Raw genomic sequence first — 26,268 nt, forward strand, 5'->3', positions numbered from 1 at the left:
TCAGCTCCGGCTGTGGGTGGCGAGGGCCTCTAGCCCTTTAAGAGGGGAAAATTTGGGTTTGTAATCCGAGCGAATTTCTCCTTTCGGACAGGCGGGAGAAGCTGCGGGTCCCTCCCTCGCTCCGCTTTATTAAATATAGTAGTAGCAGGAGCGCTGGGCTGCGAGCAGAGCCGGCCGAGTTTGTGCCGTCCCGCAGCCCCGGACGGGGGACACCACGGGGGACACCATGGGTGGCATTGCCACCGCGCTGCTGCTGCTGCTGCTGGCCGGCCACCCCCAGCCCCTCAACGCGGGACCCCCGGCCGGAGGTGAGTCCCGTCCCAGAGTGGGGAAATCCTTCAGGAGCAGGATAATCCTGCTGCAGGGAGAGCCGGGGGTGCGGGCTGTCCCTGCCCCGGGGTGCGGGCTGTCCCTGTCCGAGTGCGGGCTGTCCCTGCCCCGGGGTGCGGGCTGTCCCTGCCCCGGGGTGCGGGCTGTCCCTGCCAGGGGTGCGGGCTATCCCTGCCGGGGGTGCGGGCTGTCCCTGCCAGGGGTGCGGGCTGTCCCTGCCGGGGGTGCGGGCTGTCCCTGCCCGGGGTGCGGGCTGTCCCTGCCGGGGGTGCGGGCTGTCCCTGCCGGGGGTGCGGGCTGTCCCTGCCGGGGGTGCGGGCTGTCCCTGGCCGGGGTGCGGGCTGTCCCTGTCCGAGTGCGGGCTGTCCCTGCCGGGGGTGCGGGCTGTCCCTGTCAGAGTGCGGGCTGTCCCTGCCCGGGTGTGGGAGCTGTCGCCAGGCTGGCAGGAGCGCTGTGTTTTGGGGCGAGGCAGCGGGAGGAGCGGCTCGCCCAGCCTGGCTCGCAGGCTGGCGGGTCCCTCACTGTCCTTGCCCGCTGGGATGTGCCGCTGTGTGGGATGGGGCTCGGAGCGGCAAAGGCACGGTCGAGCCCGGCGGCACCGGGAGGGAGCTCGCCAGCCCTCCCTGCCCATGTTTGGCCTTGCCACGGGAGCCGTATGCGGGGGCAGCCCCTCTTCATCCCGGGATGTGTGTGTCTCCTCCCGGCGCTGCTCCGGCCGGCTGGCGTGCCTGGTGGCCTGGGGCGAGGGACAAGTGGCTCAGCTCTGCCACCAGCACAGCCCCAGAAGGGTGCGGGACCACCCCTGGGGTGACAGGGCACAGGGACCACTGGGGCTGAGGGGGGCTGTCTGCTGCACAGGGTCAGCAGTTCGGATTTATACTCAGTTTTCCCCATGAAGCAGCCAGGTTTGCCCACCCAGCTCTTGTCAGGGATGTGTGTCCAGCCTCAGCATCCTGACAGCCGTCCCACAGCCCTGCTCCCTCCCTGCTCCCTCCCTGCTCCGTGATGCTCTGAGCCTCTGCGGATCTGCACGGGGGTCTCATCCCACCGGGACAGTTTTGACCCTCCAGGCTGAGCCTGGGATCTGCCTGGGCACTGCACTGCAGCTTTGAACGTGAAGGGAATTTAAAAAGCACTCTTATGTCCCTAACTCACCCCAAAAGTAATATATCGTTTCACTGAGTGGTTTCTCCTCCCCAAACTTCCCCCCAGGGACCAGGACTCTGACCAGCAGTGAGGCAGGAGCTTGCTCCCAGCAGTTCCCAAAGGAATTACTGAAAAACTCCAGTCTTTTGCTTCCTAACCATCTTCTGCATCCCAGCCTGTGTCAGTGCAAGGAGGAGAATGATCCCAGAGCCCAGCCTTGTGCCCTCAGCACCTGCAGGGCTGCTGTTGGTCCCTTGTTGTCCCTGTCCCCCCCAGGGAGAGCAGGTGGCCTCTGGGACATGCTCCTTTCATTACCTTAGGCCTCGTTCTTTCTATTTTTTGTCATGTGCCAAAATAGGAGGGTGCCTGGCAAGCTAAGTGGAAAAAAGTCCCTTTTGTTAATGAACAGAGTGGTCTCCTTCCTCCCTGCCCTGACCTTTCCATCCCAGGATGGGATTTCCCCACATGCTGTCCAGGGTGGGTCTGAGGACTGCCCTGGCAGTCCCAAACTCTTTCATGGTGAATGGACTGGAGAAACCCCCAAAAAACCCTGAAACCGCCCCTGCCAACACCCCCAGACTCCCCTGGGTGACTCCCCCCATGACTGTAACACAACTCTGGGGATCAGTGGGGACCTCTCTGGCGTCAGCACACAGGGCTGGGGAAGGAAAGGGGGTTTACATCCATTTTCCAACACTAGGGACTGTTTCTGCACTGGGCTGAAACAGATGTGCCAGCTGTGACCCTGGGTCTGGGCAGCAGCTTCCCACAAGCCCCCTGCAGTTGAGAACATCATTCCAGCTGTTCCCATGGGCTGCCCACCGTGAGACATCCCTGTGTGTCCATCAGGGAGAGCCAGGAGCAGCATGCTGAGCATGGGGCTGAGGTCTTGGGGGGTGTTTTGTGTTCCCTTCAAGCTCAGGTTCAGCACCCAGGGCTTCCTGCCCAGCCCAGCATGGGAAGAGTCACCATGCACTTCATCAAATACAGGATTATACCAGAAAGAGAAAACACTCATAAAATTTGTCCTTTTGACATCAGTGTGTGAAGCTTTAGTAAACTGTTTTTCAACAGCCTGACTTCCCTCTGGTTCCCAGTGAGGTCTCCCACAGGCTGGGCTCCCCCTTCCCCAAAATCCCTGTTAGTGGAGGTTGGGAATGAGGGGAGAAGAGAGAATTGAATGTGTAGACTGACCGTGAGCAGCGTTCACCCCAAGATTTCAGCACGTGGGTGCCCAAAATGTGACACCCTCCAAAGTTGAGGCAGAGCCCAGAAGCAGTGTTGGGGTCCTGGGGAGGGCAGTGGGATACTGGCGTGTCCAGGATGCCTGCCCATGGATAGGGAGCAGTGTCTGCCCTGGCTATCCATCCAGGATCCCTTCTGCTTCCTCCAGGTTTCTCACCACCTCTGCTCTTCCTTTCCTCCACTTTTGGAAATGTGACTGATTTATTCAAACTTTCTTTTTTTGTGATCCCGCCACATGTTTTAAGGTCACAGCTCGAAGCAGCTGGAAAAGTTTCCAGCTGATGGGAAAGAACAGGAAAAATGCTGAAAAGGGGGGAGAACACAAACTGGTATCGTGGGAATCGAGGAGGAATATTCTTGTCTCGCTCTTATATTTAGCAACACAGGGCTGTGGGCAAATATATAATAAGCACATTCCTGCAGGATTGCAGGACAGGGTTAAGCTCACCCCGAGGAGCTCACTCAGGTCGAAGGCTGCACAGGAACAGGGCCTGGGAGGCGGGAGGCTGCGTGCCTAAATAAAGCTCAAAGCACAGACTGTTCAACAGGCGCTGGCCCAGCCCAGCTTTGCTCCCCAGGGCTGTTCCCGTGGCCCTTTCCAGGTGCTGGGCCCGGTTTGTGTCCTTTTTGGGAAGCCAGCTTCCCCAAACATGAGCATCACCGCCAGCCTTCAGCTGGGAGACTGCTACAAACTCCTGTGCCCTTCCCAGCTCTCACTGGGCATCCCAAGCCTCGTTTGCCACCACACTATGACTCCAAAGCCCCCGGAGACACAGAGAAAAGGAAGATGTCCATCAGAGCTCCCTCATTCCCAAACCTCATTCCCTGAGCTGTCTCCCCATGTTTGGCTGGACATTGCCGTGCTGCACAGGGGATGGGACACCCCTCAGACCTTTTCTGAGGTAAAAAGACCAGAAAAAAGGAGGTTTTATGTTATATTGACCAATATAGCAGGATATTGTTAGATATTGTTATATGAGGATAGATTTTAGTGATTGATAGACTATTAATTGACAGAATTTTATTGATAGATAAAATTCTAGATAGAATTTTATAGATTATTAATGTATTCTATAAGGTATATTCCAAATACATTCTACGAAGTCAGAGAACCTTTTGCTTCACAAAGCAGAGCTGGCAGTCAGGGCAGCGTTGGATTCTGCAAAGCCAGGCTAAAATCCATAGGAGCAGAACTTTTGCAGGACTTAGGAGCTCTTCCCACCCCACAAATGCTGCCCGATTTGTCACCATCACCAAGCCTTCATCCCCAGCACCAAACAGGGATCTCAGCTGGCACCAGGGTGGGGTGGGAGATGTTTGTGCCCTGAGCTGTTGGATCCAAGAGGGTGATAAATTCCCATTTTCCATCCTTCTTCCCCGGGGTGTGTCGCATGGCTCCGGGCAATACCTCTGGGAGCTGCCCTGTGCCCAAGGGCTGCGCTTGGCTGCCTGACAGACGGACAGACGGAAAGTAGCGGGAGAAGGGCGGGTGCTGCCAAAATTGCTGGGAGTGGAGAAAGTCATGGGGCAAACAGCATGGTTAGGAGGTGGCTGTGCCTCCCAGACAAGGAGATGGAGAGGCAAATTCATCCAAAATCCATCATCACCGTGACTCACTGGCTGGGGAAGGAGCCGCCGTGAGCTGTGACTCAGCTCGGGATGCCCTGTGAATCCCTGCTGCTACGTTTGACCAAGTCTTGGCTTTCTGGAAGTTGTTTTTCCTCTTTGCTGCAGGGAGGCCAAGGAGGGAGGGTTTGGAGTCACCGAAACTGTTTGTGGTGCCACCCCCAACTGTGTTAATGGGTGCTCCCCATCCTCCACCATCTCACACCCCTGGCTTGGTGCAGCACTGGCAAAAAGAGAATTTCCCATTCCCTTTCCCAGCCTCCGGCCGGGCTTCAGAAGGGCTTCAAGGTTTTCAGCATCCCATCCCACAGAAATTTCTGAGCCCACCAGGGTCATTTCCTCTGGGAGCTGGGGAGAAGAGAGGGAAGGCTTGGCCTGAGGTAGATGTGGCTGAGAAAGTCCTGCAGCCCTGGGAGGGGATGTGAGCAGCCGCTTCCACACCCCCACAGCCCCCCTCCGCCAGCCGTGCCTCCCCCCCGTGCTACAAATAGAGCAGGCATTTATTTTCTTTATAAACATCACCCTGGAGGGTGTTTCTAATGGATGGAAAAGTCAGGGGATAGCAGGAGTGGGGAGGGGGAGGCACGGCAGGGCAGGGAGGGACACCCCTGGAAGGATGGGAGAGGAGGGAGAGGAGAGGGCAGATCTAGAAAGAGGCGGGGGGGAAGAAAATATTTTCTTTGCAGAGAGTTTAGCATGTTAGGAGGAAAAATATCCTCTCTTTCCTCCATCTGCACTGCGCCGAGTAGACAGCTTTCTCTGCCCCTCACAGCATTCAACACCACAAAAAGCTCATCCTGGTGCCCTGTGGGCTGCAGAGTGCTGTGGGTGCTGCCTTAGCAGCACAACCAAAGCCGAGTCACCCCAATTCACGCATTTCACACCGCAATTGCGCATTTTAACATCTCTGTTAAAACATTTCCCTATCCCTGAGCGCTGGATGCTGCCATGAAGGCAAGCAGGTATCTTCTGGCAAGGTTGAATGAGCTCGTGCTCATTCTTCCCCCACAATTTTGGCTGATAACTCCCCCATCCTGGCACGCCAGGAGCCACTTGACACCAGCGGGGCTGGGAAGCATCAGAGCCGGGGCGGCTGGAGCCGGGCTGTTTGTTGACACCAGGCGAGGATCTCTCCGGTAACACCGAGCTGTTCCAGGCATGTCTGTGAGCATCCCCTGGCCCGGCTCCTCCAGCCCTCCTTCCCCTCACTGGGATGGGTTTTGGAAACAGGCAGGGATGGGATTCAGGGATCTGCAGGTGGGATGTGCACCCAGGTGTCCCACTCCTCCTGGATGGGATTGTTCCCTCCTGTGCCACCACGTGCCCCTCTGCAGATTTTGGGTGGGTGGGAAGAGCTGGGATAGGGACCACAGTGGCAGCGGGTGCCAGGATGTGCAGGGTGGAGCTGGAAAACCTGCCAGCCTGTGAGACAGGGGAAGAGGGATTGGGAGAGAGAAGAGGAAAGAAAAAATAGAACGAAACCCGACTTCCAACGGTTTGGAAACCACGTCCTCTGGGGCTGATACAATATTTCCAGGCCAACTTCTGGCAGCGGGAGCCTGATCGAGCCTGAGTCACTCTGCAGGGGACGGCACAAAAGCCCCATTGAGCCTCCTGCTTCCCCAAATCCTCCCACTCTCTTCCCCTGCTGCACTTCCCAGGGCAAACACTCTAAATACTGCTTCCAGCTTCATCTTATTCCTCAAGTCCCTCCGGAGCCATTAAGCCACACATCGGTAAAATTTTTTCATCCCTGCTCCGGCTCATGCCAGGCTTTGGGGGTGCTCCTTCCCAGGGCACATCCCCCAACTCTTCCCAAAAGCACCGTGACTTTTGGGGGCGGTTTCAGGCTGGCTCCCAGCTCCTTGTCCTCCCCTTCACGGCTCTGCATCTGGCTGAGCAGGAGAGCTCAGGAAATACCATCAGCTTTAGGGCTGTGCTTGAATCATCATAAAACCACGCTGGATAAGCGCTGGAGCTCTGCAGCTACTGCCAAGCCTCCTGGACCCTGCTTTATGGCCTCCAGCTATCACTGCTGCTCCATAAGGACGGGGAAGGCAGGCAGAGCAGGCACAGGCGCTGGGCAGGGGTTGGGGCCATGGGAGGGTACAGTCAGCCCCGTTCCAGACAGCACAGAATTAGCAGGGGGCATGTTTTCATGTTTTCCCCTGACCCCAGAGCCCGTGGGCTGTAAAAAGGCTGTTTTTCCCCAAAGCTGTCAGGCTGGGGAAGGCGAGCGAAGAGCAGCTGGCTGGGGAACGGGGGAGAGGAACTGAAGGAATAAACACAGGAGGAGGGGTTCAAAGCAGCGTGGTGCAGCCAGAGGCCACCGGGGTGGGATGGGGGCGAAGCAAAGCACCCCGGGCCGGGGCTCTCCTCCCACGCCCCAAACAAGGGTGATGGCGCTTCTGGTGGTCGGCAGAGCTGGGAAGGTGACCGGCCACAGATTTTCTGGTGGTTTTGTGGGTGCTGCTTTCCAGCAATCTCTGCTGGCCGGCGCTCCTGGAAAGCGCCGGTCCCTGGGAGCCCCGCCGGGAGGGAGGGCCAGAGGGAGGGTGGGAGGTGAGAAGCAGAGGGCTCGTTCTCATTGCCGGGGTTGGAAAAGCACGCACAGCCCTGGCTCGGGATGTGGGAGCAGCAGTCACTGCGATCACTGGGACTGGGGATAAAAGGAAAAATCCTCCTGCGTGCCAGGAGCTGTCAGAGCAGGGATGGATCTGTGCCCATGACACCCCTTGCCATAAATCCTGAGATAGAACCCCAAGCTTTCCTGGGGCAAGCACAAGGGGACTGTGGTGTGATCCCAAGGTCCCCACTGGGTTTGGGTGTCCTCGCTGCAGACTAAACCAGCTCATCTCCGTTGCTCTGGGATTTCTTTGTTGTGGAGACCTAGCTGGGTGCTCAGCTCGGGTCTCAAGGCATGTCTGAAGGCAGCAGCTCCCCATTTGTCCCCCCAGCTCCCCCTCCTCCCAGCAAAGCCCCAGCCAAAGCCGAGGGCCACTGTGTTTGCCTTAACCTCCTCACAGGCTGCTCATTTCCTTCCCTGGCCATAAATAAAACCACACACCGTAAAACGAAGGGAATGTGGAACATAATGAAGCCTTTCTTCAAAAGCCCGTTGGATCCCTTCCTCCCGTGGCTCCTCCACCCTGTGTGGGGACAGGGGCACAGCCCAGCCCCAGCTCCAGGAGGTCCCCCTGGGCATCAGAGAGCCAGGCTGGGCACCAGGGAGCCTGAGCCCCCCCAGGACCACCCACGGCGCCGGTCCTGCCCACTCTGCCTGAGTGGGAGTGGGACAGAAGCCTCATGCACACACTTTGGAGGGAACAGGAGTGGCTCAAGCTGCTGAGCAGCATCCCCAGGGCTGGGCAGCCACCCCTGAGTCCCCCCCAGTGTTTGCATGCCCCAAAACCCTCCAGTGTTTGCATCTGATGTTCCCTTCAACCCAGCCCCTCTGGTGTTGGTATTCCCCTGAACCCCTCCAGTATTTTTATCCCCTGGATCCCTCCCATGTTCACATCCCCCTGAACCCCTCCCACGTTCATATCCCCCCGAATCTCTCCAGTGTTCACGTCCCCGGCCCCTCTGGCGTTTGCACAGCGGATGGGGGTGCAGCACAGTGGGGCTGGCAACGGGTGACCTCAGTACCTTAAAAGTTACTTAAATAAAAAACCAACCCCAAACAACTCAGAGGGCCTCAAAACCAGCTCCTGAGGCTGCGGAGAGGAGTGCAGCAGCTGCCCTTGGGGCAGCCCAGCAGCACCCCAGCGTTGTTGGCACAGGGATGCGGGCAGGAAGGAGGGCAGCCGGAGGGCTGGGCTGCACCAGTGGCCGCACAAGCCCGGGGTTGTTCGGGCAACAAGGAGCTTTCACTCCCCGGCTGTTTTTCCACCGTCGGAAAAGCGGTGTGGCCGGGCTGGGAAGCGGCTGCAAACACAGGGAGTCTTTCAGGGGGGCTGCACGGGGCTCTCCTGGCACCCGCTCCGCTCATTAAAAAGCTGCTTTAATGAATTCCAGTCCCCTCCCTGCAAACACAGCCGGCCACCGGCCCCGGCCCCCACCTGCCCCACCGCAGCCTGAATGGAGCCTTGTTGAGCATCCAGCCCCTCCCTGGCTCCACACCCCTATCCCCAGGCAGGGTTTGCTCCGCTGGTCCCTCCTCAGGGTTCTGCTGCGGCCAGAGTGATGGGAGACCCCGCACTCCTCAGGGTTCGTACCCCAAACTCCGGTGCAGCTCCTCCTGCACACCCAAAATGCGGGGCTGGGGATGCCGCACGAGCCTTGGGGCAGGGCAGCATCCACCGAGGAGCTCCCATCCCCTCCCACATACCCAGGACACATCTCCCTGCTCCAAAATCCCTTCATGGCCAGTGCCGGCTCTCTCTGAGCCGAGCTTCCCGAGCACTTCCCTTTGCCTGGGCCTGGAGTTGGCTCCTTCAACCTCCTACGTGCTGGGAAGGAGGTGGGAGAAGTTTTTGTGCTGAGATGTCTGCTCAAACACAAAGGAGAGCCCAAAACAGCCTCGCTGTGCCCCAAGCGCTCAGAGAGCCCCCTGTGCGCATGGGCATCCTCTCAGACTCTGCTCCCCCAGCCAGAAAATTCTCTGAACCACCAAAAAACAGCGACTGGAGAGGCCAAAGCAGCCGAGTTCCCAGCTGGAGGAGCAGGGGAAGAGGCCAAAGTGTCGCGTGGCCGGCGGCTGGGGCGGCTGCCGGGGCAGCTCCGGCTCGCACAGAGCCCTCGCTTGTTTGCCGGCCCAGGAGCAGCCCAGCACACCCGGGGCCTCGCTCCCAGACCCCTCCTTAGAGCTTTTGGCTCATCTCCTTGTTTTTTTCAATGCGAAAAAAGCCAAAAAAAAAAAAAAAAAAAACCCCGAACCCAAGTGACACTGCAGTCTATAATCTGCTGGCTGGCTGCTCGGAAACTGTGACGGAGGCTCCTCTTGCCTCGTCAACGCCTTTCAATCGGCTTGGCAAGGCACGATGGTGATTTCCTGTGGGACAGCGAGCTGGGAATGTCAATTGTTTTTATCTGGGGTGAGTGGGACATCCGGGGTGTCCAACCCATGGCCAGGACATGGGGACCTGTTGCTCCCCGTGACAGGAGAGGGGGGATGCCCACCTTGGGCATCTGCATGCAGGGATGAGGGGCACAACACTGCTATGGTATGATCCTGGCATCCTTAGATCCCTTGAGATAGGTGCTTGGGGGGCATGGGTACTCATCCTCGTGGGGTGATCCCAGGAGCCCACCTGAGCCTGGCAGTCCCTGCTTGCTCCAAGTGATGGACCAGGATGGGGCACCCTGTCCTATGGAGGCTCCTCCAGAGCAAAATGTATTTGAAAAAAACAAAACAAAACAAAACAAAAAAATCTTTTTTTTCTGTGTCTTTTCCAAAGTGGAGGGCGAGGAAGAGGGGAGATGGAGGTGAGAAGCTGCAGGTCCCTGGTGAAAGTGAAATGTGAGTGGCTGGGCTGATGAGGGAGGAGGAGAGTGGCCCTGAAATAAAGCAGGAATTTGGGAAGACAAACAGCAGTAATTCACATGGCTCTGCTGCTGGGGAAAAATTCCAGTGCCTCCTGGATGCAGGCAAGGGTCCTTCCTCCTCCCCAACAAACAGCACCACTCCCTTAGGCATCCACACCTCTGGGAGATTTTTATTATTAGCATTTTACGAGAGAAGAAGAAAAACATTTCTGTCAGCCTTGGGAGAGCGAAGGCAGGACAAAATGTGCTGGCTGCAGGAGCTGGTGCCCCCTGGCACACTGGAAAACAAGCTGGTCTTGCTGGAGCAGCCCCAAACCCTCATCCCCAGCACCCGTGGTGAGCCACTGCCCAGCCCCTGGGCGGGCATGGGAGCTGCTGGTGGCTCCAGCCCAGCCAAGCTTTCCCTCCCTGTGAGAGCAGCCGCTCAGTACCCATCTGAAAAACGTTTTTCGAATTAGGGGAAACCACTAAAATGCAGCAAAATCCCAGTGGGAGCTGGAGCACGGAGCATGCACAGAGAACCTCAGCGGGAGCCAGCACGTAATGTACATGGATGTTCCTGGGGACCACATGTGCAAGGAGGGACAGGAAAATTCCCTTTTCCACCGTGCCACATCCCTCCTGCTCACCAGGCCCCAGGACAAGGCGGTGCTGAGAGCCCCAGCACCCACCATTCTTGGCCACTGGGCAAGACTGGTTTTGCTGGGACCATGGGAAGGAGGGAGCAGGTCAGGGGAGGACAGAGCCCTGCAGAGAACAGCACAGCTCCTCTGAGTCACTGGCTGGGCTGGAGAGGACAAGGGAGCCAAAGTGCCCCATGCCAGCAGCAGGCAGGAGGGGCAGGGAATGAGCAGGCACCCTGACAGCCTTGCCCTGGGCTTGGTGTTAGAGCAAAGGCCAGATATTTCTATGGTGCCACTTCCTCCCTGTCCAGAATGGGTGGGGTGATGGTCCTTGCAACGCCCACGTCATCCTCCCAGACCACAGGGGAAAACTCAAGCACTTTCTTCTGCTGCCAGTGGCAGGAAATGATTTTTTGTGGTGTCCTGGACAAGGAGGTCTCCCCATTCCCAAAGGAGAAGAGCTTCCCCCATGCGAGGCACTGCAGGGCTCAGCTCTGAAGAAATGTGAAAAGCTAAAACAGAGTGCAACTTGTGCCATGACATCTACAGAGGGTCCCCTTTCCAAATGCCTCGGTGACTGTGGCTGTCTCGCAGGGTTGTGTTTTCATTTGCAGGGTTGGGTTTTCACTTGCTCTGCACCACCCTTTGAGCAAAGCCTGCACTGCCCGTTCCCATCCTGGTCATCCCACAGAAATTTGGGCAAGACGAAAATGCAACCAGGGAATGCTATCGGTTGTAAGAGCAGATGTGGGTGTTTATACCCAGACCTCGCTGTGCAGAAGATTGGTCTCACCCCAGCATCCAGCATCCACCCCTGCCTCCTCCAAAAGAGATCAGGGGCTGCAACCCTGAAATCCAAATTCCTGTTCTTGTGTGCCCATGGCACCTCAGCAGGACAGATCTGGGACCCCAGACTTTGACAACTGGGTGGATCTGATAAGTGCTCTAGTGAAGCACAGCAGGAAAACTTCACATACATAAACTCCAGCAGAGCCTGTGACTACATATGGACTGAAAATGTGCATTTGCCCCCCGCCCCTGACATATCCTCCTCAAACATTTCCAGCTTACAGGGCTGGAGTGTTTATGCTTCAGCACAGAGCTTTGCCACAGGCTGAGCTGGAGCCAAGCAGGATGGGTGGCTGCACGCCCCAGCCACACGCATTTAACGTGTGTGAGATGCACATGCATGCTTTGAGTCAGCTAAAAACAAAAAGCATCTAAAATTAAGCCTCGCCGCTCCCTGTACTCTTAATCCTGCCCTCTCCCGTCTCTGCCCTGTGACACAGTCTGTCATTTCATGACCACATGCCATTGAGCTGAGTCCTCCAGGGCTGATGTGTGCTGGATGTTGAACACGTTCCAGCTGCATCTCCAGGCGCCCGCTTCGATCCGAGGTTTCCGTACGCTCTCACATCCACATATGGATCACTGGCACTCATCTTTATTCTCCAGCACTGAGGAGAAACACAATTTCTTTGATCAGAAAGTGCTGAGGCCCTGGCACAGGTTGTCCAGAGAAGCTCTGGCTGCCCCATCCCTGGAAGTGTTCAAGGCCACGTTAGACAAGGCTTGGAGCAACCTGGGTTAGTGGAAAATGTCACAAACTGCAGCAGAGGATTTGAATCACATGAGCTTTAAGTTTCCTTCCAACCCGTACCCTTCTAGGATTTCCTGAAGAAAGTCAGAAAAACAGACTGCCCCAAGGGTCTTTCTAGGCTGCTGGACTCCAGCAACCTGTCAGATGGCAACCAAGGGAGGGGCTGATGGATGGGCTTGGGAGGCTCCATAATCAGAGCACCCACCCAGAGAGGGCTTGCAGAGGTGCCCTTCCTGCCTGACCTTTCTCCCTTCTCTCTCCAGCCTCTTTCTTCGGGTACAGCTTCGTGGAGATGCCGCTGGCGGACGCCTCGCGCACAGTGCGGCTGCACCTGCAGCTCTTCACCAGCCAGGGCAATGGGCTGCTCTTCCTGGCTGCTGGCCAGCCCGACCACCTCCTGCTCCAGCTGCAAGCCGGCCGCCTGCAGGTCAGCACCCCAATCCTTTCCCCAGGCTGGGCTCTGTGCCATGGCTTCAGCCAGGGAGAGGATGAAAGGGCAGCTCAGCTGCCAGGGAATGCCAAGAGTATGAGAGGAGGGTGGACACCAATCTTGCAAGATTTGGTTAAATGCAGAGAAACAGGCTCCACCTGGGGAAGCTGCCCACCCTGGAGGATGCTGGGGATGGTCATGGGGACACCCTGCCACTGGCACCCCGTGTGCATTGCGTGGTCAGACATGGTGCACAGCACCCTCAGGTGTGAGGAGGTGAGACAAGAGAATCCAGGGAAAGAAGAGATCTCCCTTGCCCCAACTGGAACATGGGAAGCAATCAAGACAGGGGAATAAAATTCCCTGTTGGGAATGGTGTTGACATCCACCATGACAGAAAAGAGCAGGGAGCATGTGAGGCACACATCTTGCCTCTCCTGCAGCCTGGGTTGGGCTACCAACCACATTAAACCAAAGCAGAAGACCGAGCGAGCCGCTGGCCAGAGGTGTCCCTAATGCAGACCATGTGTCTCACCAGCTAACCCTCTACTTAGGCAGGCTCCAGGCTGCTGCCCACGAGGAGCAAAACCTGCTATTTCCCCTGCCAGTTCCCAGGGAAAGGGCTGGAAGCAGCCCAGGTTGCAAGGATGGAGGGCACTGGGCAAGATAGAGCAGGGAAGGAGGAGCCAGCATCTGGTAGGGCTGCTCTGTGAGGGGAGAGGAAAAGCCCAGCTGTGGGACTGGGAGATGGAGGACCCCAGCTCTGAGACTGGGGTTTGCTGAGAATGAGTGAAAAAGGAGAGAAATTCAGAGGGCGGGACAAAGAAGGCAGGCCCATGGGGAGGAAGAAGGAGGAGCACATCCAGAGGTGGAGGAGTGAACTGAGGGACCAAAACCCTTGAAAGCACCTGGGTGTGGGTCCACGCTTCAGCATGGAAGGTGGAGAGGTCTCACTTGAGCTGAGGATTTTGTCTTTCCCTGCAGGCCAGGCTGCAGCTGGGCTTGGAGGAGGTGACCTTGCAGTCCCCAGAGGGGCTGCAGCTCAATAACCTGGCAGTGCATGATGTGGAGCTGCTGGTGGAAGATGGGAGGATGACGCTGACCATCGATGGCCTCTTCAACAGCTCGGCAGACATCACAGGGCCAGTGAGGGAGCTGGACATCCAGCACGGCCTCTATGCCGGCGGGACGGGCAGCCTGGACCTGCCCTACCTTGCCGAGGCCAGCCCTCCCTTCAGGGGCTGCCTTCACTTGGTGACGTTCAACGGCCTGGATGTCCTCTCCCATCTGTCTGCAAGTGGCAGCTCCAAGACCTTCTACCACGTCCAGGAAGGGTGCAGCACACAGTTCTCTGCAGAGCCTGAGGAGCCCTTCGGGTTCCCAGGGCCGCACTCCTACATTGCGTTTCCCACGTGGGACGCAAGGCAGGAAGCGACCATTGAGTTCGTGATAACGACGAGCATCACCCAGGCGCCCCTCATCTACCACGCAGGGCTGGAGAATGACTTCTTCTACCTGGAGATCTCCAACGGGCGCCTGCGAGGGTTTGTGGAGAAGGGGAACGGCGTCATCGTGCTGCACAACAATGTCTTCATCAGCGACGAGCAGCAGCATTACGTCAAGGTCCACACGGACGTCCACAAGTTCGAGATACTGATAGATTACTATGCCTCATCCACGTCCAACCGGGGCATCAACAACTACCTGGACCTTCAGGGGAACCTCTTCGTTGGGGGTATGGATGAAAAAGCTTTGCAAAGGCTGAGGGAGCACCACCTTTCTTTCATCTCGTTATGGACCATGACCAACCACTCGTTTGTTGGCTGCCTGGAGGACCTCCGGATCAACCAGCAGAGGAGGAGCCTGCAGGACGCCGTGATCACAAAGGACATCACGGCAGGCTGCGGGAAGCAGGACCACTACTGGGACTATGAGGAGGCGTACGAGCAGGACGAGGCGTCCACCTCCCCGCCTCCAAATGGCTTTTTGGGAACGCCAGGCCTGGTGGTGGAGCCGTGCCAGCCCGACAGCAGCTTCCCACCTGCCTTTGCCAACATCAGCAGGCTGCTGCATGTCAGCCCCCTCATCGTCTCTGAAGGGGGCATGGCCTACCTGGAGTGGAAACACGCCCAGCCAACGGTAGACTTGAGCCTGGCCAACATCCGTCAGTCCCAAATCCTCTTCAGCATCACCAGTGACCCCAGGCACGGCCAGCTGGAGCTGGACATTCCCGGGTCCAGGAGCAGGAAGAAGTTCACCTTGTTGGACATTGTGAATCGGAAGGTCAGGTATATCCACGATGGCTCCGAGGGGCCCATGGACCAGCTGATGCTGGAGGTGACAGTGACCACCCAGCAAGGGGTCCCGGAGTGCCTGCGGCAGGGGCAGGTGTACCTGCTGCCCGTCATGATCAACCCTGTCAACGATGCCCCACAGGTGACGTTTCCCCATGGGAACCACATGACCATCCTGAAGCACACACGGAAACACCTGACCACCGACATCCTGCAGGTCCTGGACGATGACTCGTCCTGCGATGACCTCGAGTTCCAGCTGCATGGTCAGCAGGTGGAGGAAGGTTACGTGGAGTTGGACTTCCACCCCGGAGTGCCCATCGAAGAGTTCTCCTGTCGGGACCTGGAGGCTGGCAACGTAGTCTATGTGCACCAGGGTGGGACAGACTCACAGCTCACCTTGCAGGTGAGTGACGGCACCATCCCGAGCCCCGTCGCCACCCTGAGGATCCTGGCCATTGATCCCGACATCCGCCTGCTCAATAACACTGGCCTGTCCCTCTCCCAAGGAGGGGCCGCGCGCATCACCACGGCCAACCTGTCAGTGGAGACCAACACTGTGGAACAACGGGTCTCCATCCTCTACGTCCTCACGGAGCCTCTGAAGTACGGTGAGGTCCAGAAGCAAGGGAGCATGGGAGGGGAATGGAAGAAAGTTGAGTCCTTCCACCAACAGGACCTGGAGCAAGGGCGCATCCAGTATTTTAGCACAGACCCAGAGCACCGTCTGGAAGACAGCGTGGAGGAGGTGAGATTCAAAGTCCAGGTGGGACAGAAGGTCTTGCCAAACAACACCTTCCTCATAAGGATTAAAAGAGCCACCATTAAGATGAGGACCATGGCTCCCCTCCAGATGAAGAATAAGCGGCACAGAAATATCACCGGCAAGGAGCTGGAGGCAATGTTGGAAGATCCAAACTCTGCCCCGGTTCCCTTCCACTACATGATTGTCCAGGCTCCCAAAAAGGGAAACCTAGAGCTGCTTGGCAACAGGCTGACCGAAGGCTTTGGATTTACTGATGAGGACCTGCAGGGAAACCACCTGAGCTACAGCGTGACCATCAGGAACTCCCAGCAAGCTGAGGACTTCTTCCAGTTCCGTGTCCATGCTGGCGAGCAGCACTCACCTGTCTACACCTACAGAATCAGCATTGGGGGGGACCCGGATGCACCAACTCTGACCAATGTGCTCCTGACCGTGCTGGAAGGTGGCCAGGCCGTCATCTCCAAGGATCACCTGTTTGTGCAGAGCGTGAACAGCATGGACTATGCCTACGAGGTGATTGAGGGGCCAGCGCATGGCAGACTGGCCTGGGCTGCGTCCCACGGCTGGGCCTCCCGGGAGGAGATCACGGAGTTCACCAACGACGACATCCTCCAGCGCCGGCTGCTGTACCAGCACGACGACTCGGAGACGCTGGAGGACGACATCCCCTTCGTAGCCGTCAGGCAGGGCGAGGGCAGCGCCGAGTCCGAGGCCGAGGAGGTGAGGGGCGTTTTCAGGGTCTCCATCCAACCCGTCAATGACCACAGCCCTGTGCGGGCAGTGAACAGAGTCTTCAGCGTGGTGCGCAACGGGCAGCACCTGCTGACCACCGACGACATCGCCTTCACCGACAAGGACTCCGGCTTCTCCGACGCGCAGCTGGTGCTCACCAGGAAGGACATCTTGTTTGGCAGCATTGTGTCCGTCGATGACAGAAGCCACCAGGTGTATCGATTCACACAGGATGACCTGAGGAAGAAGAAGATCCTCTTTGTCCATTCTGGGGCTGACCGGGGCTGGATCCAGCTACAGGTCTCGGATGGCCTCCACCAAACCACGGCCCTCCTGGAAGTGCAGGCATCAGACCCCTACATCAGAATAGTCAACAACACCGGTCTGGTCATCCACCAGGGCACACGAGGGAGCATTGACTCCTCTGTCCTCAGCCTGGAGACCAACATGGACATCAGGTCAGACGAAGAGATACGGTTCCTGATAACCACTCCCCCGAGGTGGGGCACCGTGCTGAGAGGGGAGCAGCCAGTCATGGCCTTCTCCCAGAGGGACCTGCTGGCAGGAGAGATCTCCTACCACCACAACGGGAGCAGGAACGCCCGGGATGAGCTCCAGTTCACTGTAGAAGCAAACAAGGTGGCAGTGGAGGACACACTGGCCATCAGCGTGTTCTTGGATACCCATCCCAGCCCCCTGAGCATAGTCAACCACAGGGAGATCTATGTTTTCCAGGGGGAAGCGGCTGGGATCAAGGAGGAGGACTTACTGGTGAGTATCCCCTTCTCTAGTACTTCCCCATGCCTGCATGACTTCCCTGGCCACCAAACCAGGATGGCCACCCATGGGACTCCATTTTACTCCCAACTGCTCAGAGCCAAGGCCTTGTGTTCTTGTCAGGCTTTGCCCAGGGGCAGAGAGGGCTTCAGGCACGGCCTCAGTAAGGTGGCTCTTGCCGTTCACCCTGCAGCAAAGCTTTGAGGGCTTGATTGAACAGCGGGTGGGATAGCCCAGGCTCAGTTACCACTCATGCCTAATCTCTCCCACACTCCCAGGTGACTCACGAGGAGATCCCCTCCCAAGACATCATCTACCTGGTGAACAGCCCCCCAGCCTCCGGCTTCCTGGCAATGCTTCAGCACAGCCAGGACGTGAATGAGCAGCCCAGCCTGGACCCCATCCAGTCCTTCACCCAAGAGGACATCAACAGTGGCAGAGTCCTCTACCTCCACTCCAAGCCCAACGAGGAGCGTGACCGCTTCATCCTGGACGTCACAGCCCGCAGTGCAGACCCCCTGGAGGGGGTGGTGGTCAGCCTGGTTGTGCTCCCCATCACCGTCCCCTTGGATGTCCACAACATCACGGTGCCAGGAGGTGGCTCTGCCACCATCTCCTCGAGCATCCTCAGCATTCCCAATGCCTACTACCCAGCCCTCGGGGTGGAGTTCAGGGTGCTCGAGCCCCCCCGCTTTGGCAGCCTCCTGAGCAGCCAGCGGCCCGAGCAGGGTGGGCTGCACAACTTCACCTGGAGCGAGGTATAGCACCCACGGGTACCCACCAGGCTGCTTTCCCCCAGGGTTTGGGGAGAGCCCAGGGAGTGTCCAGCCCCTAGCCACATTGGGAGGTTGGGAAGGGCTGCAGGAGTCTTCTCCCCATCAGAAGGGATGGAGGTGTTTGGGGTGATGAGCTTGCTCTGCAGCCCCTGGGGAATACGAGGTGAGGATGCAGGCAGAGCACCCATGCTGGGCTCCAGATCTGCTTCCCACAGAGATCCCAGAGGTTCTAACTAACCCTGCGCCGGTGGTGGGTTGCCATCATCCTCCCAGGATGGTTCAGGGTCCCATCCATGGAGGATCACCTGGCCCTTGCCCCGCAGGTGGAGAACCAGCAGATCCAGTACCGGCAGGACGGACCCCGATCGCTCACGGACAGTTTTACCATCCTGGCCAACGCCTCCGAGGTATCCCGACAGAGCCATCCCCGGACTCTCTTCATCACCATCCTGCCCCGCAGCACCAAGGGGCCGCGCCTGAAGGTCAACGCCGGCTTGCAGGTAAGCCTGGGGACTACCTGCACTGACAACTCGCCTCGGAGAGCTGGGGCTCGGCTGCCGCCCACAGGCGGGCCATGGGGAATGGCGAAAGGAGGAGCGTTTTCCCGACGGGGCGAGGCTCTGGAGGAGGCGGAGAGGGAGCCGTCCTCGCCCCCGAGCCCGTCCCGCCCCGCCGCTGCTGCGGGGAGCGGCCGCGAGGTGGGAGCATCGCCCTGCGCTCCCGGCGCGGAGAGCGCTGCCACGGCGGCAGGGCGCCTCGGCAGCCCCTGATCGCGGGCTGAGCTCCGAGAGCAGCCTTGCCCACCCTTCACCAGCACAGGCTGGAATTACTCGGTCATGTGGGCAGGTTTCACACCTCGCTTTACGTCCGTTCCAGAAAGCGAGAGAAAAGAGGTCTCACCTGCTGGTGAGCTCCCACATTCTGCTTCCAGCACCTCCCTGTCCCATTCAAGTCACTAATGCAAAATTCCAGCAAAGAAGTTAGTGGAAAACATGGGAGCACAATCATCCCACCCCACATCTACTTTCACTGTCTCGGGATTTCCCAGGATGCCATCTGGAGAGCAATCTGCTCCATAAGGGTTGCCTTGGGAAGGGTTGTAGGAGCCTGGACACTGGAGAAGATACCCAAGGGGAAGGGGCTGCCCTGCCCTGTCTCAGAGACACTTGTTTTCAAAGATACCACAAAGTTTGGGAGGTACCCCCAGCTCCAGCTCTGTGCCTGCCCCAAGTTTCTCCCTCCAGCCCAGGAAACTTCCCACCAAATCCCTTTTGTAGACCTGCCTCACTCGGGCCAAAATTCAGGGAGAAGTTGACCCCTCAGCTGCTGGGCCCATTACAGCCCCTTTTCCCCACTCCAGACATCCAGTGTAAGCATGGCCTTCCCTTCCCCTCAGCCATCATGCTAAGAATAAGGGTGAAAAGACAGAAAAACCTCCTAAAAATAAACTCTGAGGCAGCAATTTGTCTGCCTTTCCATGGGAATCCCTTTGCACCCTGGGAAGAGTAACCACAGCTGCCCAGAGGAGCTGTGGTGCTGGGAAAGGCTTCCTTCCCCCAACGGGAACGATGGGAGAGGCACAGCCCTGCTGTGTTTGTGCTCTGGTGAGGGATGACTTCAGTGTTTAAAGGTCAGGCCAGGCCCCAGAGAGGGATTGCACAAAGGTTTCCCGGGATGCCGAGTCCTCGCAGGGCAGGCAGACAACAGGCTGGGTCTAGACCCCAAAGTGGGAAGGAGCAGCAATTTTTTGGGCTGGATGTGAGGGAAGGATGGCTGGATGCCACCAAGAGAGAGGCTTTAACCGCCGCACGGCCACGCTCCCAGCACTGCTCTGCGTGCTCTCCCCCAGAGCAGAGGCGACACGGAGGCTGAGCAAACACAATAAGCCCAGGAGCTCCGCAGGAGCCAGGCGGAAGGCTTTAATAATTCAGGGAGGACGAGGAGCGTGAAGAAATGGGTCAGCTCTGGGCGAGGAGCAAAGCTACTCCAGCCTCTCCGGCTGTGCCTTCCCTGGGCAGCCGTGCCCTGGGGCTGCCAGTCCCCCCTGCTTTGTCCATAGGGAGTTTTCTTTGGCTCCAAGCCCCCAGTGTGATTGCAATTCCAACTGCTGTGGGTGCTGGGGGGAGGAGGCAGCCCAAAAAACTCGGTGCATGCACAGTGAAGCTCCTGTCCCGGCCGCGTGTCCAGCAGCACTTCCCCCACCCTGCCTCTCCAAAGCTGTGTTTTGCAGCCTGCCTCTGCCATCCCTTGGGGACTGCTGAGGGATTCCATTTCTCTGTCGGCACCCACACCCATTCAAGCAATGTTTTGGGTTAGGCCAGCTGAAAACAGCAGGAAAGAGCTCATCCAGCAGAGCACCTCCTCCAGCGCCTGCCTGGGTGTTGCCTAGCAGATTCCAAAGATGCAGATTTCCAAGATCCCAGCCTCATGATGCTGTGGGATGCTACACATCCCACCCCTCCACCTCACGTGAGCCACAGCATGGCTCCATCCATGCACCCCATGATTTCCAGGCATCCTGAGGGCAAAGGGCAGCTCTGGGCTGTGTGGGCAGGACCTGTTTGGCAGCACGAGATTCATGCCTGTGGTCTGCCAAAACAGAGATGTGGCACAGGGTTACGAGCGGGGAAAATTGTTGCCTCCAGCTGGTGATGGGAGATTCCAGGGCTTTGGGGTGGCAATGTTCCCACAGGAGGGTCAGCACCACTGGATGGGAGGAAGTGGTCCTGGGAAGTTCCTCAGTGGCTCTGAACTCGCCCACATATTTGTCATTCCTGGAGGGTTTGCTGGGACAGCGGGGCTTGCTGCACAGCATTGTGAGGGGGTGGTGGGACGGGAACTGGGACGGGAGCAGGAGTGAGGAGAAACACCGAGCCAGGGAGAGACAGAGCTGCTTGTGGTCATTGTGTACCCAGCCGGGGAGAGACAGGGCTGCTTGTGGTTGTTGTGTCCCCAGCAGCAGCTTGTGCACCCCACTAAAACCCCTGCCCTGCAAAGCAAGGTCTCAAAGGCACAGCCCCTGCCCCAGGGCACCGTGCCCTCTTCCACTTCCAGGAACTGGGGAAACTGAGGCACCCTTGCCCTGCAGCAGAGGCACAGACCCAGCTGTGTGGCACGTGCTGGCAAACACGGCAGGGCTGGGAAGAGGCCAGAGGATGGAGGCGTTACCCGGGGCGCAGACAAGGCGCCCTTGTCGGGCTGGGATGTGCTCTGGCACCCAGCAGAGCTTCTGAGCTGGGATGGGAAAAAAGGGAGAGGTGCCAGGGGTATGGCAGGGGGATTACAGCCTCTCCCTGTCCCCCAGCTGCGGGAAGGTGCCACAGCTGTTCTCAGCCCCCACATCCTGAGTGCCGAGGATGAGGACTCCCCAGCAGAAGAGGTGACCTATTCCATCCAGCCCCCGGCCAACGGGAAGGTTGTGCTGAGGTCAGCGCCCGGCACTGAGGTCCAGAGGTTCACCCAGGCCCAGATAGACAACGGCCTCATCCTCTTCATGCACCAAGGTAGGGCAGGACTGAGGTGGCCCAGGCCCCCTGCACTACCCCAGGGTGATGGGGACACTGTGCCACCACGAGGGGTGCCAACCCCAAAACCTTGATAGGTTAATGGGGAGCTGCATCTCCTCTGGCCCCCACAAGTGCCCAGCTCTGTGCCTTCCACAGGAGCCCTGGATGGTGGCTTTGCCTTCGATCTGTGGGATGGTGAAAACCTGTCTCCTGGGCACTTCTTCCTCATCAGGGCCCAGAGGGAGCCCGTTGTCAGCCTGGCCAGGAAGCAGAGCCTCACTGTCTGCCCAGGTGGGTACCAGCACATTCCCCATTCTCCCAGTTCAGAGTTTGAAAAGTTCCTACCCTTGCCCAAGCTCTGCTGAGATGCCCCTGGCAGAGGCTGCAGGTGGGTGGCAAGGTGACTGGTTGAGATCCATACTGGATGTGTTTTCCAGGTGCCCTGCAGCCCATCACCAGCCAGAACCTGCAGGCAGTGAGCAACAGCCCCGCCAGCTCCACCATTCTGTACTACAGCATCGAGCAAGCCCCGCGCCTGGGCAGGCTGATCACCTCACAGGGGGAGGAAATCAGGAACTTCACCCAAGCACAGGTGAGATTTCAGTTGCTCCAGCACCCCAGAACCCTGAACACAGCCCTTCATCACCCCCTCCCACAGCATGGGGGTCCCAGTCTGAGCCCAGTGCCACCACAGCACCTGATCCCAGGCAGGAGGCAGCGCGAGGCTCCAGCCGTGCCGTGACTTTCCCAGCTCTGCCAACAGCTGCTAAGAGGGATTAAGAGCTGCTGCCCCAGCCTTGGATTTAGCACTGGGGGAGGCTGAGGGAGCTATAATCTCTTTTCCTGGGCCATCTCCCTGCTGCAGCACCAGCCAGCCTGGCTGCTGCTGATGGGAAAAGCCAAGCATGATTTTTTCACCCCTGCTCTGAAAAAACCCTTCTCCCATGGGGCCAAATTTTGAAGGGCTAAGCCAGGGTCTTATTTTGTTCCATCACTCAAAGACACATAGGTTTACCCTCCCTGGAAGCTCCTCTGTGCCATGCTCACCCTCAGAAGATGCTGAGCAAGCTCAACCCTTCCTCTGAGCCTCAGTTCTCCTAATTGCTGGAAGAAATATCATAGAGTCACAGAACAGTTTGGGTTGGAAAGGAGATTAAAAGTAATCTTTTTCCCCCACCATGAACAGGGACACCTTCCACTAGGCTGCTCCAAGCTTGTCCAACCTGGCCTTAAACATTCCAGGGGTGGGGTAGCCACAGCTTCACATCCTGGTAAAGAAACACCATGAGCTCTCCATGGTCACTACTGTGCCATGGCTAGTGAAAATCTCCATTTCTTACATAATTAGAGCTTGGTTGTTCCATCCCAGAGTCAAGATAGGAGCAGATCAAGGATTTTTTTTTTTTTTCAGGTGGACAGCAAGCTGATTTTCTACCAGCATGAGATGCCAGGCAAGCCCTTCTGGCGGCTCCAAGATGCCATCCGCTTCCGTGTGGTCACTCCCACGACCATCTCAGATTCGTTCATCCTCCTCGTCCTGATCTCCTTCGAGGAAAATTGTCCCCAGCGCTTGACTCAGCTTTGGAAAAACGCAGGTAAGGGTAGGATGGAGAAGCATGGGACAAACCAGCTCTTCAGAAGGGCTTGTTTGTCTGAAGAAGACACTGCTGTGTTGTTTTCCATGGCTGATGTATTACATCAGACATCTAAAACTGCATCCAATTCCTTTTTTTGTCATTGCACCAAACCCTCACCAACTTTCATCAGTTGATTCTTATCCCTTTTCTCGCCAGGTCTGCAGCTCACAAGGGCTCAGCAGGCTGAGATTGACACCTTGGTTTTGGATGCCTCCAACCTCCTGAGCCAAATCCTGGTCCCTGAGAGGGCTGGATACGATGTTGTCTTCCTGGTGACAGAGCCACCAGCTCACGGACAGCTCTTGGTGGCCGGTGTGCCTCTGGAGCAGTCACGGCCGTTCTTCCTGCAGTCAGACCTGGCAGCGAGGCGCTTGGTGTATGCCCATGGTGGGGACAGCATCTCCAAAGACCATTTCAGTTTCAAGGCTTGGCTCCAGCCCCGGGAACAGCAGTCTGCCCGTCCTCCGCAGGATGGGGTGGTCGTCTCTGAAGCATTCAACATAACAGTGGCCAGCAGCACCACGACACCGCGGGTGGTGAAGCGGCAAGAAGTGCTGCAGGTCCCACCAGGCTCCGTGGTCACCTTGTCACAGGAGTACCTGGATGTGGCAGACCCACTGGTGTCCCCACAGGAGATGGTGTACAGTGTCCTCCAGAGGCCCCTCACTGGCCACGTGGCCAGCGCACACAACCCACGGGAGCCCATCGGCCGCTTCACCCAAGCAGATGTCAATGCCGGCCGCGTGGTGTTTGTCGCCACTGGGAGCAGTGCCCCTGGTTCCTTAGCCCTGGGGCTCTCCAGTGGCCACCACCCACCCATCCAGACCTCGCTGGACATTGAAGTGCTGCCTGCCCCGAGCACCCCTGACAGCTCAACACTGCTGGAGGTGCCCCAAGACCTGAACAGGGCCCCCGTGTCCCACCATCACCTGCTGGGTGCCGCACCACGAGGGGCAGGCAATGTCCAGTACAGGATTACCAGGGACCCCAGGTTTGGACAGGTGCAAGTCAACCAAAAGCCATCGCAGGGCTTCTCACAGAAGCAGCTGGATCGCAGGGAGGTGACGTTCACCTTCAGGGACCTCAGGTCACCTGAGGATGACTTCCAGTTCGTTGCCATTTCGCGGGCAGGAAACAGGACCGGAGTGGTGAACGTGACTGTCCGTGCTGCGGTGAAGACCCGAGTGGGCTGCCTGTGGCCCCGAGGCACCACAGCCCTGCTGGACACCAGTGTCCTCGATGCCAGCGGGCTGGCCAACCGCACCAAGAGCGTCCCGGTCTTCAAGGTCCGCAGGGCGCCCCGTGCCAGCCGTCTTGTGAGGGTGTCCAGGGATCCAGGACAGCCTGCCTCGCCGATCGAAACCTTCAGCCAGAGTGAGCTAGAGCAAGGGCTGGTGGGGCTGGAGGTGCTGGATGCTGAGGACACCCAACAAGCCCTACAGAAGGACAGCTTCGTCTTCGAGCTGGTGGCTGCCGGCGTGCCACCGGCACTGGCGTCCCTGGAGTACGACATCGAGCCCTACAATGCCTCGAGATCCTACGGTGTCACCCTGCTCGCGGTCCCGCTGGCACCCTCACCCCCCGTGCCCCATGGCACGGCACGGAGCAGCCCCAATGCCAGCGAGCTGGGCGTGCCCCCCACTCCCTGGCTGATCCCCGGTGCCACCACTAGCTCCAGCCCTGGGGCGGGGGGCACCTTCCTCAGCTTCATCGAGGCCAACATGTTCAGTATCATCATCCCCATCTGCCTCATCCTCCTCCTGCTGGCCCTCATCTTGCCCCTGCTCTTCTACCTGCACAAGCGCAACAAGACGGGGAAGCACCACGTGCAGGGCACTCCCGCCTCCAAGGCAAAGAACGGGGCCGTGCCGGACCACGAGACCTTCCGGAGGACAGACCCCAGCCAAAGCATCCCCCTAACGACTGTCACCAGCCTGGAGGGCAAGGGCACGGGTCCCCCGCCCCCAGGCACGGGCTCTGGGGCACCTCCAGACCCTGAGCTCCTCCAGTACTGCCGGACTTCCAACCCCCCGCTGAAAAACAACCAGTACTGGGTGTGAAGGGCTCGGGTGTGGTGGCACCCTGGCACACCTGGGCGTCCAGCCCCTCCTGCAGCACCCCCAGCCACCTCCTCCCAGCTCTCCTCCTCCTCCTCCCTGGGAGCTGGCATCCCACAGATGCAGGAGGGCCCTGGGGATGCAGAGGCTGCTGCTCCGGCCTGCTTTGTAGCCCCACATCTCCTCTGGGCAGGGGAGGGGGAAACTGCATAAGCAATTGGAGACAGGCAAAATTCCTGAGCATCGCTGGGAATTGCTGACTTTGGGTGCTCGTTTGGGCCACCCGATGGAGGCCACGGTGCTGGGGGCACCTGATGACACTGGTCCCCACAGAGCCACCCAGGCTGGTCCAGTGGTGGCTCCTCTGAAGGCAGCACAGTCGCCACAACAGGGGTGCTTTTCACAGCTCTTGGTCAGAGAGGGAGGATGAGGAGCAGCTTGCGTTGAGTCAGGCTGGGGATGAAGCTGCCCAAATTCCCCAGGGCTAGGCGGGTTGAGACACTGGAGCAGAGGCTCGGAAAATATTCTGTGGCCAATGCTAGGGGAATTTAGGAGTCCCCACCCACTTGGAAAAATACCCGCCTCGCTCTTCCTCTACTTGCCGTGTGCTGCATGAAGGCAATTGCACCGAGCCCTGGGGGGGTTGCACAACAGGTAGGATGCCCTTGGCAGGGAGGGAGGGATGGCTGGAGCTCACCTGGGCAGTGTGAAACCGGAGAGGAGAGCAGAGAAGCGGAGCCGGCACGGTTTTCCACTGTATACTCCAGTACGGCAGAAGTAAACAGAATAAAGTGCCTTTTCCGAGGTGCATCACTGTTTTCCTAAGCTGTCTCCCTTGCCAGGCCTGTTTTAAGCTGCTGGGTGACATTTGGAGGTAATGGACCATATTCTGGGCTCTTGCTCAAATTTTCCCCAGCCTGGAGTCCTGAAAACTTAAATAGAAACTGTCTGAGGGAGGGCAGAGGAAAAACTGAGCGCTGAGCTCAGGATGGGACCCAACAATAATACCCTGGGCTGCTCCAGCTGGGAATCTCATCACAGGGCACATCCTGCTCCACACAAGTCTGATGGGAAGCTGGCATGAGCCCCCAGGGACCAGAGGGGACCACTTGCACCCCCCTCACCCAATGTAAAGTCCACCACATGATCCGTCCCTAAACCACGACCCTGTGCGGTCCCACTCCAAGGCAGCAGGAGAGCTGGAATGTTTGCCTGGATCATGCCAGCAGTTTTCCT

At 58.2% G+C, this 26,268-nt stretch overlaps 1 protein-coding gene across 1 annotated transcript; it reads left to right on the forward strand.

The window, feature by feature from the left end:
- CSPG4 (chondroitin sulfate proteoglycan 4) lies at nt 1–25,801 on the forward strand. Its single transcript, XM_033071124.2, has 10 exons — nt 1–308; nt 12,321–12,484; nt 13,472–17,050; nt 17,335–17,814; nt 18,156–18,332; nt 21,137–21,335; nt 21,495–21,629; nt 21,776–21,930; nt 22,750–22,933; nt 23,132–25,801. The coding sequence occupies exons 1-10, from the start codon at nt 227–229 to the stop codon at nt 25,033–25,035; spliced, it is 7,059 nt and encodes a 2,352-aa protein (XP_032927015.1). The 5' UTR covers nt 1–226; the 3' UTR covers nt 25,036–25,801.
- The last annotated feature ends 467 nt before the right edge of the window (nt 25,802–26,268 follow it).

The sequence above is a fragment of the Catharus ustulatus genome, chromosome 12, assembly GCF_009819885.2.
Source record: "Catharus ustulatus isolate bCatUst1 chromosome 12, bCatUst1.pri.v2, whole genome shotgun sequence".
NCBI classification, from domain to species: Eukaryota; Metazoa; Chordata; class Aves; order Passeriformes; family Turdidae; genus Catharus; species Catharus ustulatus.